We start from the raw sequence: 14313 nt of genomic DNA, 5'->3' as shown, positions 1-14313 counted from the left end.
TCTCAAATGCGGCCACAACCTCCTGGACAGTGAAGGAGGGGGAGTGCAAAGCAGTGGCTCCTCCTCAGGGCCATCAGCAGGGGTTGGGCTCTAGAGAAGCAGGCGGCTATTGTGAGTTCCCCACCTTCCCGAGGGCGGTGGGGCTCAGGCTTCTGGCTTCAGCCTTGGGGCGGCAGGCAGTGGGCTCCATTCCCTGGCTGCAGGGTTTCAGAGTCTGGATGCAGGACCATGGTCTCTGGCCCTGGGCCCCAGTCACACGGCAGTTGGTGCTGTCCCTAGGCTTACCACCTCCCATTGCTCCTGTTCCCCGCTGTGTCCTCTGACCCCAGGCTTCAGCCATGTGGCTGCAGAGCTCTGGACCCAGGTTCACCAACACCCCCTCACCTGTGGCCCTGTCATAAACAGATAGCTATGGGTTAATGTTTCTTTCACCTGTAAAAGGTTAACAAAGGGAACCAAACACCTAACCAGAGGACCAATCAGGAAACAAGATTTTTAAAAGCTCACGGAGGGAATGTTTGGGTGTGTGTCCCTTTGTCTGTGTCTCCGGTCTTGTCTCTCGGGGGTATGAGAGGGATCTTTCTATCTTCAAGTTTCTAATCTTCAGTTTCTAAGTTGTGAGTACGAAGTTAGAAAATAGGCTTTTATTGTTTTTTTTTGTATTTATATGTGTGTAGTTGCTGGGATGTTTAAATGTATTTCTTTTGAATAGGCTGGTTATTCATATTTTTCTTTTAAGCAATTGACCCTGTATTTGTTATCTTTATACAGAGACCATTTTTATGTCTTTCTTTCTTTTCTATTATAACGCTTTTCTTTTTAAAACCTGTTGGATTTTCTTTTCTAAGATGAGGCTCTAGGATAGAAAATCCCTTGCCAGGATTACGGTCTCTCTAGGGAAAGACTGGAGGGGGAAAAAGAAGGGAGGGGAAGGTAATGCCCTCTCTGTTTTGTAATTCAAGGGTTTAAGTACAGTAATCTTCCAGGATAACCCACGGAGGGGAAGCCGGGGAGAAAAGAGAAGACAAGGGGGGGGTTATTTCCCTTTGTGGTAAGACTCAGGGCATCTGATCTTGGGGTCCCCAGGGAAGTTTTGGGGAGACCAGAGTAGCCAAACACTGGAATTTTTGGCTCGTGGCAGCGCTATCAGATCCAGCGGTAATTAAGCTTGGAGGTTTCATGCAGGCACCACATTTTGGGCCTCTAAGGTCAGAATAGGAATTATGCTTATGACAGGCCCCACTGTCTCCTTCTGGCCATCCCCCTCCCCCCATTGCATCTAGCTCTTACTGCTTTCCCTAACCCAACCTCCCATCCAGGGCTTAATTTGTTGTCCGACTGCCAGAGCTGAGTAAGTCTGTTGTTGAAAAGTGATATTTGTATGTTTGTTAATAATCACTTTTCGCAGCGTTCCCAGCTAGCTTAGCAAGTCTGCTACTGCTGAAAATGTATTAAAAAAATTCAAATACCACTTTTCACAGCAAGTCTTAAAAAAAAAAAGCAATCAAAAAGCAAAAGAAATATAATAATAAAAAAAAAGGACCTGAACATGCAAGCTCATTATCATTCTATTCGTTTAGGTTCAGTAAATAGAGCTCTTGTGCCTTGCTTGAACATAAGGTATGGCCCAGTTAGCATGGTTGGCACATTCCATCTTTCCAACAGGAGCAGGCCATTCAGGTGCATGACACTGGTTGAGCCCTGGTTCTCTTTGTATCATCTATTCTAATGATGCAAAACAACTCCCTCCCCCCCCAAAAAAAAATTAAAAAAAGAAAGAAAAAGACCAAAGATAAACATTCTCCAGGGTGTGTCTGAGTCATTCTGTTTATAGTAAGATAGGTGTTTCTCCTTGAATGGCTAGATTTTGCCCTTTGATATTCTGAAGGTGCAATTTGGACCCAAGGAAGTATTCAGAGTGGTGGTGGGATGAGGGCGGATCACTGAGTGAGATTTTAAAATGTAAATGAAAGGGTGGAATAGTCCAGTTATCTGTCAGCCACAATAACTTTTCAGCCCTGGGGACCATTTGGAGATCAGCTTTGATTCAAGCATCCAAAACATGGTTGATTTAGACAAGCCAGCGGACATATTCGAGGAACAAGCATAAGCCACACATGCCCAGTGATAGAAGGGTATCACAGAAAACTATTGCCCTGGGGGTTGAACAGTGGCTGACAGTGGGGATTAGATGCATTGGCCTTGGGCATTGTTGCCCAATAGAGGGAAATTTAGAATTTAAGGAACAACAGGTCTCATCTTATCTTAGGATATGTCTACACTACAGGATTATTCCGATTTTACAGAAACCGGTTTTTAAAACAGATTGTATAAAGTTGAGTGCACACGGCCACACTAAGCACAGTAATTCGGCGGTGTGCATCCATGTACCGAGGCTAGCATCGATTTCTGGACCATTGCACTGTAGATAGCTATCCCATAGTTCCCGCAGTCTCTCCCATCCATTGGAATGCTGGGTTGAGATCCCAGTGCCTGATGGGGCAAAAAACATTGTCGCTGGTCCTTCTGGGTACAGCCTCACCCCTCCCTCTGTGAAAGCAGCGGCAGACAACCATTTCGCGCCTTTTTTCCTGGGTGAACTGTGCAGACGCCATACCATAGCAAGCATGGACCCTGCTGAGCTCAAGACAGCAATCACGGACGTTTTAAAGACCTCGCGCATTCTTGTGCAGTCTATGCTGAACCGGGACCTGCAAAGCCAGGTGAGGAGGAGGCGGCTATGGCAGAGCAGTGACGAGAGTGATGAGGACATGGACACAGAATTCTCTCAAACTGCGAGCCCTGGCGCGTTGGAGATCCTGCTGGTAATGGGGCAGGTTCTAGCCATGGAATGCCGATTTTGGGCCCGGGAAACAAGCACAGACTGGTGGGACCGCATAGTGTGGTAGGTATGGGACGATTCCCAGTGGCTGCAAAACTTTCGCATGTGTAAGGGGACTTTCATGGAACTTTGTGACTTGCTTTCCCCTGCCCTGAAATGCCAGAATATCAAGATGAGAGCAGCCCTCACAGTTGAGAAGCGAGTGGCAATAGCCCTTGGGAAGCTTGCAATGCCAGACAGCTACCGGTCAGTCAGGAATCAGTTTGGAGTGGGCAAATCTACTGTGGAGGCTGCTGTGATGCAAGTAGCCAAAGCAATCACTAAGCTGCTGCTACAAAAGGTTGTGACTCTGGGAAATGTGCAGGTCATAGTGGATGGGTTTTCTGCGCAATGGGATTCTCTAACTGGGTGGGGCGATAGATGAAACCATACCTATCTTGCACCGGAGCACCAGGGCACCCGTACATAAACCGCAACGGGTACTTTTCAGTGGCTGCAAGCACTGGGATCACAAGGGTTCATGTTTCACTAACATCCACATGGGCATGGCCGGAAGGTTCATGACGCTCGCGTCTTCAGGAAACACTACAGCAAGGGAATTACTTCCCAGGTCAGAAAAATAACAGTTGGATTGTTGAAATGCCTATAGTTATCCTGGGAGACCCAGCCCTACCCATTGATGCCATAACTACTCATGAGCCTATACACGGCAGCCTGGACAGTGATGTCAGGAACTGTTCAACTACAGGCTGAGCACAGTGCAAATTGTGGTAGAATTGTATTTGTTCTGTTAGCACGGAATCCTCTCCCCATACAGCGATCAGATCCAGTACCTCCCGTGCAGTCCATGCTGGAGCTCTTTTTCGATTCTCAGGAGACTGCATTGTTACCTGTGCTGATGAGCTCTGCATGGTCACCTGTGCTGGTGAGCGCTCCACTATGGCCAAACAGGAAATGAAATTCAAAAGTTCGCGGGGCTTTTCCTGTCTACCTGGCCAGTGCATCCGAGTTCAGATGGCTTTCCAGAGCGGTCACAATGGTGCACTGTGGGATAGCTCCCGGAGGCCAGTACCATCGAATTGTGGCCACACTAACCCTAATCCGACATGGCAATACCGATTTCAGCACTACTCCCCTCGTCGGGGAGAAGTACAGAAACCGGTTTTAAGAATCCTTTATATTGATATAAAGGGCTTCGCTGTGTGGACGGGTGCAGGGTTAAATCGGTTTAACGCTGCTAAATTCGGTATAAACGCGTAGTGTAGACCAGGTCTTAGAGTGGTAGCCTTTCTATATACAGTGTGGTATAACTCCTTAAAGAATGGAAAGGAACAAAAAAGCAACTCTCTTCTGCCTACCTGGCTGGTTGCCAGAAGAGGCCTTGGCACCTGCTGCGGGTTGACAGTTTTGGCCAGTTTGCAGTTGGCTGAACCATGTGTTTTTGGGTTTGCTTATTTTCTCTGCCTTCTGATTAGTTAGTTTTCTTGGCTGTTCCACTGCGTATATAAACATTTCCTTCCCTACTTCCCATGCCTTTGTTGTTTCCCCTGGTGAGTTGATGCTGTGACTACTGAATGATGATTTTTCTTTTCATTTCATTTGCAAGCATGCAACAAGGTGAATTAACATGTAGGGGGAAGGATCGGGTGGGGAAGAAACTTAAGAAAGTAAGAACATTGCCTCAGGATTTAAAAGGAAAATCTTTGTTGATTTTGCTAAACTTCTCTGTTGAGTCTGATTATTTCTAGATGAATAAGAGATGTCTCTGAACCAAAACTCTGAATCCAAACACCCCATACTGAATGCATACATGTGTGTGTGAGAGGGAGATGATAGGAGTCAGATCTGAATCCAAATTTCCCAGCTAGACTCTATCTTTATAATGGGATAGCCCAAAAGCTTACACCTGAACTTTGGGGGAAGTTTTTGGATGCAGATTCAAATGTCACAGTTCAGGTCCATCTGAAGTATTAGCTGACGTCACTTGTAGATTTGCTTGTTTGTCCTCCCATTCCTTGCTCCTGCTTTTTTCTCGTAAAGCAACTCTTGATGAGATGAACACATTGTCAAAAACAGAAGTGTTTGATCTAACCATCCAGCAACACATGTGCACTGCAAGAACTTTGTGAATCGCATCAGTCATGGACTTAGATCCAATATTTGCCCTCCTTTTCACACTGGCCTCCAACCTACCCTTTTCCATGCAACTGGGATTAGCCGCTGACACTGTGCATGCAGAGTACTTAAGCTCTTTGAGACTCTGCTAGTTCTTATCATCGCTCTGGAGTGCGATTCCATTTGAAGCATAAGTTATTAGCTACAATTCAGTTTAATCTCTTTGAGGATGATAGAGCAACAATTCCTTCAACCCAACCATACTGTATGTAATATTCATGTCAGATGTGTCTGATATGTACAGTAATAAAGGATAAAACCTTTTTTTAGTGGAATAGAATCTGAAAGCTGCTGCATCTTGGGCTAATAAAGTGTTGCGTAGGGTGTGTGTTCAAATAAAGCAGTAACAGCAGAAGCTTGATATTAAAGGGTATTAATTCTTAAGAGTATTACCACTTTCTCATTGCACAAAAATTATATTGTAAAAAATGACATCCACAAGTTATTTCAGAACCCCTGACCTAGTTTATTTTTATTTTTTTGGGTGGCTCAGACACCAGACTTCCTCTCTTGTGCTGCTGCCCTTTTTTTTTTTTTTCTCACTTATTAACAAAATGGACTGTGGAAATGAGATTGTGAGCTGTGCTATAATTTGCAGCACTAAGAACAGTGCAGATTAAGCTGATGGTGTGATATGCAATATCATCCCTCCATTATTTTCCCAAAGCATCAAGTTTAATAAGACTAATGCAGACTGGCATGTGTGTTGCGGCAGCTATCACTGCTTCTGAAAAGAGATTCAATATAATGACTCTAGGACAGGAAGTGGAAGATGTGGATATAAGAAGAAATAAGCATTTTAATTAGATGTTCGTGATTGTGCTTTACATTAGTGTTGGTGAAAGAGTATCATTGACCTTTACAGCTACTTACCCAAAAGGTAAGATATATCTGTATAAAAAAAAATAAAGTGACTTATATGTATGTATTTTCTCCTTGGGAACTGCGAAATTGGTTGTGGCTGAAAAGTTTAGGTTTTTTTCTGTTCTCTGAAATTGGCACAAGTGAAACAGAAAAGTCCAAGGAAACATGCGTTTTTCTGCTTTGGCTTTTTTAACAATTCATCATGGAATCTAACAGTTAAAAGAAGTTTGTTATAAGTTACTCCCTTAAAAGTACTTGGCAATTAACTAGCAATATTACCAAAATTCGTTTACTGGCTTGTTTTCAATATCTTGTATGTTTTAAGGACACAAATGATTTCCTTTTCATTGTAAAGAAATGCTCTTATGGTTTTTTAAGTCTAATTTTTGTGATCTGTCCCCTGAGAGAATCTAATTCATTCTTCTTCTAAAACAACTATAGGGATCCAAAGAGATGAGACAGAGACTTGCATGGTCAGAAGTCCTCATACTCCAACCAGAAGGAAAACTCCAGGAACTGAGCAATGGGGACTCAGATTCAATGGCAAAAGTTCAGAAGATTCGAGAAACCAATGAAGTGGAGGTGAAACAAATCCAAGAGGAAACTGCAACAGCCTACCATCAAAATGTAAGCCTATAATATAGAACATGTGTTTCCTCTTTCATTTGTCTACTTTACAAGAATTAATATACAGTATTTGCAAGGTTCAGAAGGGGGATTTTCTCCCTCCAGGCTACTAGCTACAGTTACAGCTTATTCAAAAAGTTAGACTTTTCCCCCTATCTGAAAAGAGTTTAATAACATAGCCTTAAAAAAGAGAACGGACAAAACTAATGAGCATTCTGCTTAAACAAACATAACAATACAGTGCCAGAGGAAATGAATTGGGCCAGGGTGAATTATTTTTACTTGTGAAGAAAATGTAAAGGATGAAATCCTGGCCCCATTAAAACCAATAGCAAAACTCCCTTCAACTTCAATGAGGCCAGGAGGATTTCCCCTTACAGTATGCATAATGGAATTATGGTAATGACTCCTTAGCTAAAGACAAAAGGCAGTTAGGTGTCTGACTGGGTGCCTAGCTCCTATTTGTGCTTTTGAATATCTCCTCCAAAGTTTCTAAGCTGTTTTCCGAGGTCTACTTTGGAAAAACACTCATTTTGACTTTTCTTTGACAAAAGAAAATGTCCTTTGCACCCCAAATTGTGTATTTGAGGCCAGATCCTCAAGACTAGCCATTTGGCACATGGCATCACTCCCTGATAGCTGACACTTTATTTAAGTACACTATTGAGAAGCCTGAAGGCTGCTCTAAATTGCACCAGCAACAAAAAGCACCAACAGGCCATTTTGGTAGCCAGGGATTACTAAAGTATAAGAAAATTCCAGCCAAGCTCCCTTTTTTCTTTGCCTTTGCCACCCACACTCACAGCCCTTGTCACGTGGATGAGAGCCAAGGTGTGAGTGTACCACGGGTTTATATAGTGGCATTATGATATTTTCCATTTTATTATCTATCCCTTTCCTAATGGTTCCTAACACTGTTAGCTTTTTTGGCTGCCGCTGCACACTGAGCAGGTGTTTTCAGAAAATTAATCATGATGATGCTAAGATCTTTCTTGAGTTGTAATAGCTAATTTAGACCTCATCATTTTGTATGTATAGTTGGAATTATGTTTTCCATTGTGCATTACTCTGCAATTATTAACACTGAATTCAATCTGCCAGTTTGTTGCCCAGTCACCCAGTTTAGTGAGATCCCTTTGTAACTCTTTGCTGTCAGCTTTGAATTTAACTATCTTGAGAAATTTTGTATAATCTGCAAACTTTGCCTCCTTGCTGTTTACCCCTCTTTCCAGATTGTTTATGAATATGTTGAACAGCACTGGTTCCAGCAGTGATGCTTGGAGGACCCTGCTATTTACCTCTCTCCCCTGTGAAAACTGACTCTTTATTCCTACCCTTTTAACCAGTTACTGATCCACGAGAGGACCTTCTCTCTTATCCCATGACTTTGTTTAAGAGCCTTTGGTGTGGGATCTTATTAAAGGCTTTCTGAAAGTCCAAGTACACTATATCTACTAGATCACCCTAGTCCAGTGGCTCTCAACCTTTCCAGATTCCTGTACCCCTTTCAGGAGTTGGATTTGTCTTGAGTACCTCAGGTTTCACCTCACTTAAAACCACTTTGCTTCCAAAATTAGACATAAAAATACAAAAGGGTCACAGCACATTGGAACTGAAAAATTGCTTGCTTTCTCATTTTTACCACATAATTATAAAATAAATCAATTATAATATAAATATTGTACTTGCATTTCAGTGTATAGTACATAGAGCAGTATAACAAGTCGTATGAAATTTTAGTTTGTAGTGACTTCGCTAGTGCTTTTTATGGAGCCTGTTGTAAAAATAGGCAAATATCTAGATGAGTTGATACCTCCTAGAAGACCTTTGCATACCCCCAGGGGCATGCGTACCCCTGGTTGAGAACCACTACCCTAATCCACATGGTTGTTGACACCCTCAAAGAATTCTAATAGATTGGTGAGGCATGATTTCCCTTTACAAAAGCCATGTTGACTCTTCCCCAACACATCGTGTTCATCTATGTGCCTGATAATTCTGTTCTTTAGTACCAGGCAAACTGATTGAAACTATACTAAAGTTAGGTTTACAGCCTGCAATTGCCAGGACTGCCTCTGGAGCCATTTTTAAAAATAGGCTTTACATTAGTTACCCTCCAGTCAGCCGGTACAAAGGCTGATTTAAATGTAACCTTAGCGCCCTTGTAGCCAAGATGGAGTCTGCTCTACAGGCAGCTCTGGCTGAGAGAGAGTGCACACAGGAATGCAGCAGAAAAAATCTCTTCCACCCCAGGGGCACCTGTTCCAAACCCCTCAGAGAGAACACCAACAGGAAAAGTACAATGGATATAAGAAAGGGAAATATTTATTTACAGAGGGATGAGAGGAGTAAAACAACAAGGGGAAATATAGGGGGAGCAGTAAAACAGGGTTGCATCCAAACCAAGGCCCCACAGGCCCAGTGGTAGCACAGTCTGGAAGGGCAGACACCGAGCAATGTGTCTGCACACAGAGTTCAGGAGTCCTGAGCAAAGTTCCAGTCCAGTGAGGAGTCTTGGGTGCCCCTGGTCATCTTTGGCACCAGTGAACTTTCCCCCAGCAAACCCCTCAGGTGCCTTCTTCTGCCACTCTCTGCAAAGCCACACAGAGTGACCACCTCCCCACTTAACTAGCCGGCAGTCTCCCTCCTTGTTCCCAGTGCAGAGTCACAAGCCCCAGGTACTCACAGCTCCATGCAGCTCTGGGCAGCCATGATACCGGGTTCAGCTCTGGCCTGTCCTTCTTGGGCGATTCCTCCCTGGCACAGTGCTCCTCCTGGCTCCTGTCCTGGGATGTCCCTAATCAGCCGCCCTGGCCTTCCCTAGCTTCAGGCAGGTTCTCTGCTGCTTCACATTGTTAGAGCCTGCAGGCTGCAGCCCTTCTCTCCCCAGAGCCACACCCCCGAGTTTCCCTCCTTTTTCTCACTGCTCCCTGCCCCCAGAAAAAAGATTTAAAGGGGCTATGCTCTCTACACCCCAAAGGGGTTACATAACCTATCCATTATGTACCCCAGTAGTTCTGCAATTTCATATTTGAGTTCCTTCAGAACTCTTGGGTGAATACCATCTGGTCCTGGTGACTTATTACCGTTGAATTTATCAATTTGTTCCAAAACCACTGCTGTTGATATCTCAGTCTGGGACAGTTTCTGAGGTTTGTCACCTAAAAAGAATGGCTCAGGTGTAAGAACCTTTCTCACATTCTCTGCGGTGCACACTTTCTCTAATGTTTTTCCAAACTGTTTTAACCTTTGCTGGCATTCCAAAGGGCTCATTTTCTCACCCCTTCACATTCCCTATTGTCTATTATGATCTTTCCCATTGCTCAGTTTGCATGCAGAATGTTTATTTTGAGTAATGCAATGTTACCACTGACTATGAATTGAAAGGACAGAGCATGCAAGTAGATGAACAGTAAAGATGTTTTCTTCTTTCCTGTATTGTCAGTGTAATCAAATTCATTCTCATCAGAACTGAAATCCTCTTACCTTTGCCCGAGCCCCTGTTGTACAGTAGATTCCGGTGGGGGAAATCTGGACAATGCACTGACACTAAAGTAAAGCTCATTATTTGTGCTTTTTTTCCCCAAGGCTAATTTTGTTTTGAGAACAGCAAATTGTAAATTATCCTTGCTGAATAGCCTATTTACTAAAATCTGAAACAAAAATACATTTATCTAAAGCTAGCAAAACATGGCCATGATCAGGATAGGGTCAAAGTTGTAATCAGAATATTGTATCCAGTTGGCTAGGCCACCTATCTGAGGGACCAGGAATATGCCCTGTCAGAAGAGGGATGCTTCTCAGAAATCCACAAATTCTTCTAGAAATTAATGAGTGATATGCAGCTTATTTTGTTAATAGAAACACAAAATGGGTCTTGCTTTTCCAAAATATAGAATTTCTAAGAACCATGGTATGCTATTATTCTTATTCATTCCTTCATTTCATTATCGGCTTCCTTATTCCTTGCCATTAACAGCAGATTAGCAGAGCAGCAATTGTGTTAACAAACAAGCAATTCCTTTTAAAGCTAACAGTCTCCATTTTGTTTCAAATTCCATTGATTAGAATAAGAAAATCCTGAATCAGAATATCAGATAACTAGGTTATAATAGTAGGTGCATGTAAAATAGTGCCTGAACTCCTGAATACTTTTCTATTATAGCACAAACAAAAGTATCAAATGTCTTTCAATGTGAATATCAAACTAGGCTCCTGATCCTGCACAGGAAAACCCCTGTGTACACGTGGTACACCACTGAAGTCATTGGGGCTCCATGCTACTGAAGTGGTCTGCTCATTGCAGGATCAAAGCTTAGAAACTGAGTCTAAGATGTGAAGTTCAGATCCAAACTTCCTTATTTTTGAGGTGCTGAGGCCTGGATTTTAAGTCTGGCTGTTAGCACTAGAGATTTTTGGATAAGAAATAGGGAAGAGCTTTCAGTATTAAAAAAATGCAATAAATTGTCACAAACCTTCTCTCAAAACTCATACTGGATCTGAAACAAACTATTAAGGTTCTAAAGAGTCAGAAACATTTTCCCTTTCTCTTTTGTGGACATTGTTACTTTCTAATTCCAGCCAGGATCAAAAATGAATGTGCTGAAATACTATCTAGAGAGGTTGTTGGACAGTATTTCTAGCCCAATCAGCAGCAGTAAGTATTGGAAATCTCCCTGGATGCTCCTAAGATTTTATCTCTAAACTGTGGCCACAGGAGGTTCAGTTACTTTAGATGATTGTGGATGTTTTGTGGTGGTTGTCCATATGGAACTTTGAACTTTTAGAGCTTGGCCCATGTCTAATGTAGTGGGAGTGAGGGGTCAGGGAGACTCTAGAACCCACAAGAAAATCCTCCCCCCCTCCCCCCGCACACACACACTTATTTTTCAGAGTATTTGTAGAAGCAGATAGTGAATGTAAATTAAGCAGAGTATAATGCTCTTCTGTAATGGCCATATATGTTAGCAAATAACATGCTTCAAATGTGTGATGCAGTAGAATTTTTTCACAGTTGAATTCCTTTGATTTGAACTATGGTCTAATAGAGTATGAATGTGAGGTAACAGATCAGAACCTTCCTTTGCTACATGTCACAAATAAGTTTCAGTGCTATCAGTTCTTGATTTCCGGGCCTGTTCAAAGCTTTCACTGAGTTGGCTCTTTTGACTGGCTATGATCATAAACCTTTCAATTCAATCAATTTCAGCCTGAGTACTGCAGTGACCTTAATTACCAGATCTGGTTACAGAGTCTGATTTAATTTTCAGATCTGGCAGGGTACAGAGTAACACTGTTTGGAATGAGGGGCTCTTGAAAGGTGTATACAGTGCTAACAAATCTGTAGAATCCCTATAATGTGAATATCAGCAATTTTTGCTGCGATGTTTTAGTTTGCGGGCTTGGTAAATTTAAAAATAAACTTGGTCACACTTTATATTAAGTATTCATTTATAAATAGTGTATAAAGAATTAATACATAATGTTTTAATAAATGGTTAATCAATTGTTATATGTGGTTATAAAGTCCAACAGGCCAGTAAGTTGCATATAACCACCTATAACACCTGCTTGTGTATGCATTATAGATGGTTATAAGCATTACCTGCTCCTGCAACATGCTTCTAATGTCTATTAATTATTTAACCCTTAATAAACTACTAATAAATGTACCTTTAATGTAAAGTGTGAACCAGAGTTTTATTCTACTTTTGGCTTTTTCAGCTATATAAAATTCTAAATGGAATATTTAAGACAATTTTTTAACTAAAAAATGAGCCCTGGACTTATTCCTGGTCCGATTGAAATCAAGTGGAATTTTCAGTGGGATTTTCTGAAGTTCCTCAGTGACTGATAGTCAATAGGGCTGTGCTCTTAAGTCATTTAGGCCCTGATTTTGGTATTCAGGCACCTAACTTCCATTGCAATCAATTGGGATTAGTTGCCTAAATACTCTCTAAAAAATCTGGGCCTTGGGCCCTTTTAAAAATTCCACCCTTTATTTACTTTAATGGGAGTGGGTATGGGTCTCTGCGGGAACCATGACACATTGCTTCAGTTGGGGAAAACCGGAGGAGGCATATGATCACAGTTCATCAAAAGCTCTTCTTTATATAGTGTTTCTGATCAGTGGGTGTCCTCGTCCTGACAAGCTGTAAATGTGTACTTAATATTGTATTATCTATTAACTCCCAAAGTCAATAGATTCCCTGGTAAGATCAGAACACTTCCAACTTAGTCTCTGTAGTGAAAATAATATAGGTAATATTTACTCAATGTAAAAGAACCCTTACTTAAACATTTATAGAGTTCATATGATTCTAGGTTGCTTTCCTAAAACATTGATTAACTACAGAGAATACATAGATGTTTTTTTAAATACATAGTATGAGCTTTGCTTCATTTAAGAAAATAAAATGTTCTGGAACATTTTTTTCTCATAACTTTTCTGGCATTTTTGTAGGATTTAATGTTACATTATTAGAATTCACCGGAACACAAAAGTTTAAAAACAAACAAACAAACAACCCCCCCCCCCATAGCATATGATGACACAGGGCATGCCCACCTTCCCCTATGGCTTAAGAGTACTGTCTCTGTAATGATCCCTTGAATTTTGGCCTGTGGAGTGGTAGGCCAGGATTAGGAAGAAACTTCAGGATTCTTTCTTGAATGTATCAGTTTGCGCACTGAATAATACAAAATCCTTCTGTCTCTCACTTTTTCTCTTTAGCCTCACCCCCCCCCCACCTATGACATCATCCTGCAAGAGAGCCACAATAGCAACTCTGCAAGGTTTTGACTTCCAGATTTTGCAATATTTTAGTTTGTTTCTTTAGATTTATACATTTGTGTTTATGAAGATTAAAAGTTTGGCAAAGGTAACAATTTAATTCTGGGAAATGATATAGAGTTCACTGTGGAGGCACTAGTAACACTCCTGTGGAAAACATACAGTCCTTCTGGAGTAATAGATAAGTCCCTGATCCCAAGCCCATTTAAGTCAATGGGAGTCTTTCCATTGACTTCAGTGGATTGTGACAGACCGAAGCCAGTGGGGTGCAGGAGTCTGGTAGAGGGCAAATATACTGGTCACTGGGTGAGTAGTTTTCTGTTCTCTGAGCGACCAGAGCAGGGTCTGCACTAGAGTAGTCAGGAACTTGCTAGAACCAATTAAGACAGACAGGCTGATTAGAACACCTGCAGCCAATCAAGGCAGGCTAATCAGGGCACACCTGGGTTTAAAAGGAGCTCTCCTCCAGTCAGATAAGGGAGAGCCAGAGGAGAGGAAGTGTGCCTGTGTGATAATGTGAGGAATGCTGGGGAGCAAAGAGACACAAGGAGCTGAGACTGAGAGGTATCTGCTGGAGGACTAGGAGTTACAAGTGATTTAATCAGACATCAGGAGGAAGGTCGTGTGGTGAGGATAAAGTAGGTGGTTTTGGAGGAGGCCTTGGGGAAGTAGCCCCAGGGAGGTTTGTAGCTGTCACACAGCTGGTACAAGAGGCACTATAAGACAGCTTGCAAATCCATAGAGCCCTGGGCTGGACCCGGTAAGTAGAGGGCGGGCCTGGGGTTCCCCCAAACCTCCCAACTCCTGATCAGACACAGGAGGAGTTGATCCAGGACTGTGGGGAATCACTGAGGTGAGCAAATCTGCCAATAACGCAGGACCCACCAAGGTAGAGGAGGAAATTTGTCACAACTGGTGTCAGGGGTGGGAATCTTGGTGTGCACAGCGCGGCAGAAGGGAGGGGTGATTTAAAAAAAGAAAAAGAAAAGGGTAAAGGGTTTTATTTTTTTCA

The 14313-nt window shown here is 42.3% G+C and overlaps 1 protein-coding gene across 8 annotated transcripts in view; it reads left to right on the top strand.

Annotated features, from left to right (window-relative positions):
• Nucleotides 1-14313, top strand: part of LMNTD1 (lamin tail domain containing 1) — a 303586-nt gene that overhangs the window by 40387 nt on the left and 248886 nt on the right. For all 8 annotated transcript variants that reach the window (XM_032767274.2, XM_032767279.2, XM_032767275.2 and 5 more), the window contains one exon: nt 6323-6508. In XM_032767274.2, coding sequence (XP_032623165.1) covers nt 6323-6508 — 186 coding nt within the window. The remainder of the gene's footprint in view (nt 1-6322; nt 6509-14313) is intronic.

This window comes from Chelonoidis abingdonii, chromosome 1, assembly GCF_003597395.2.
Source record: "Chelonoidis abingdonii isolate Lonesome George chromosome 1, CheloAbing_2.0, whole genome shotgun sequence".
Lineage (NCBI taxonomy): Eukaryota > Metazoa > Chordata > Testudines > Testudinidae > Chelonoidis > Chelonoidis abingdonii.
Note: the sequence above shows the minus strand (reverse complement) of the source record. Positions and strands in the feature narration are given on the sequence as shown.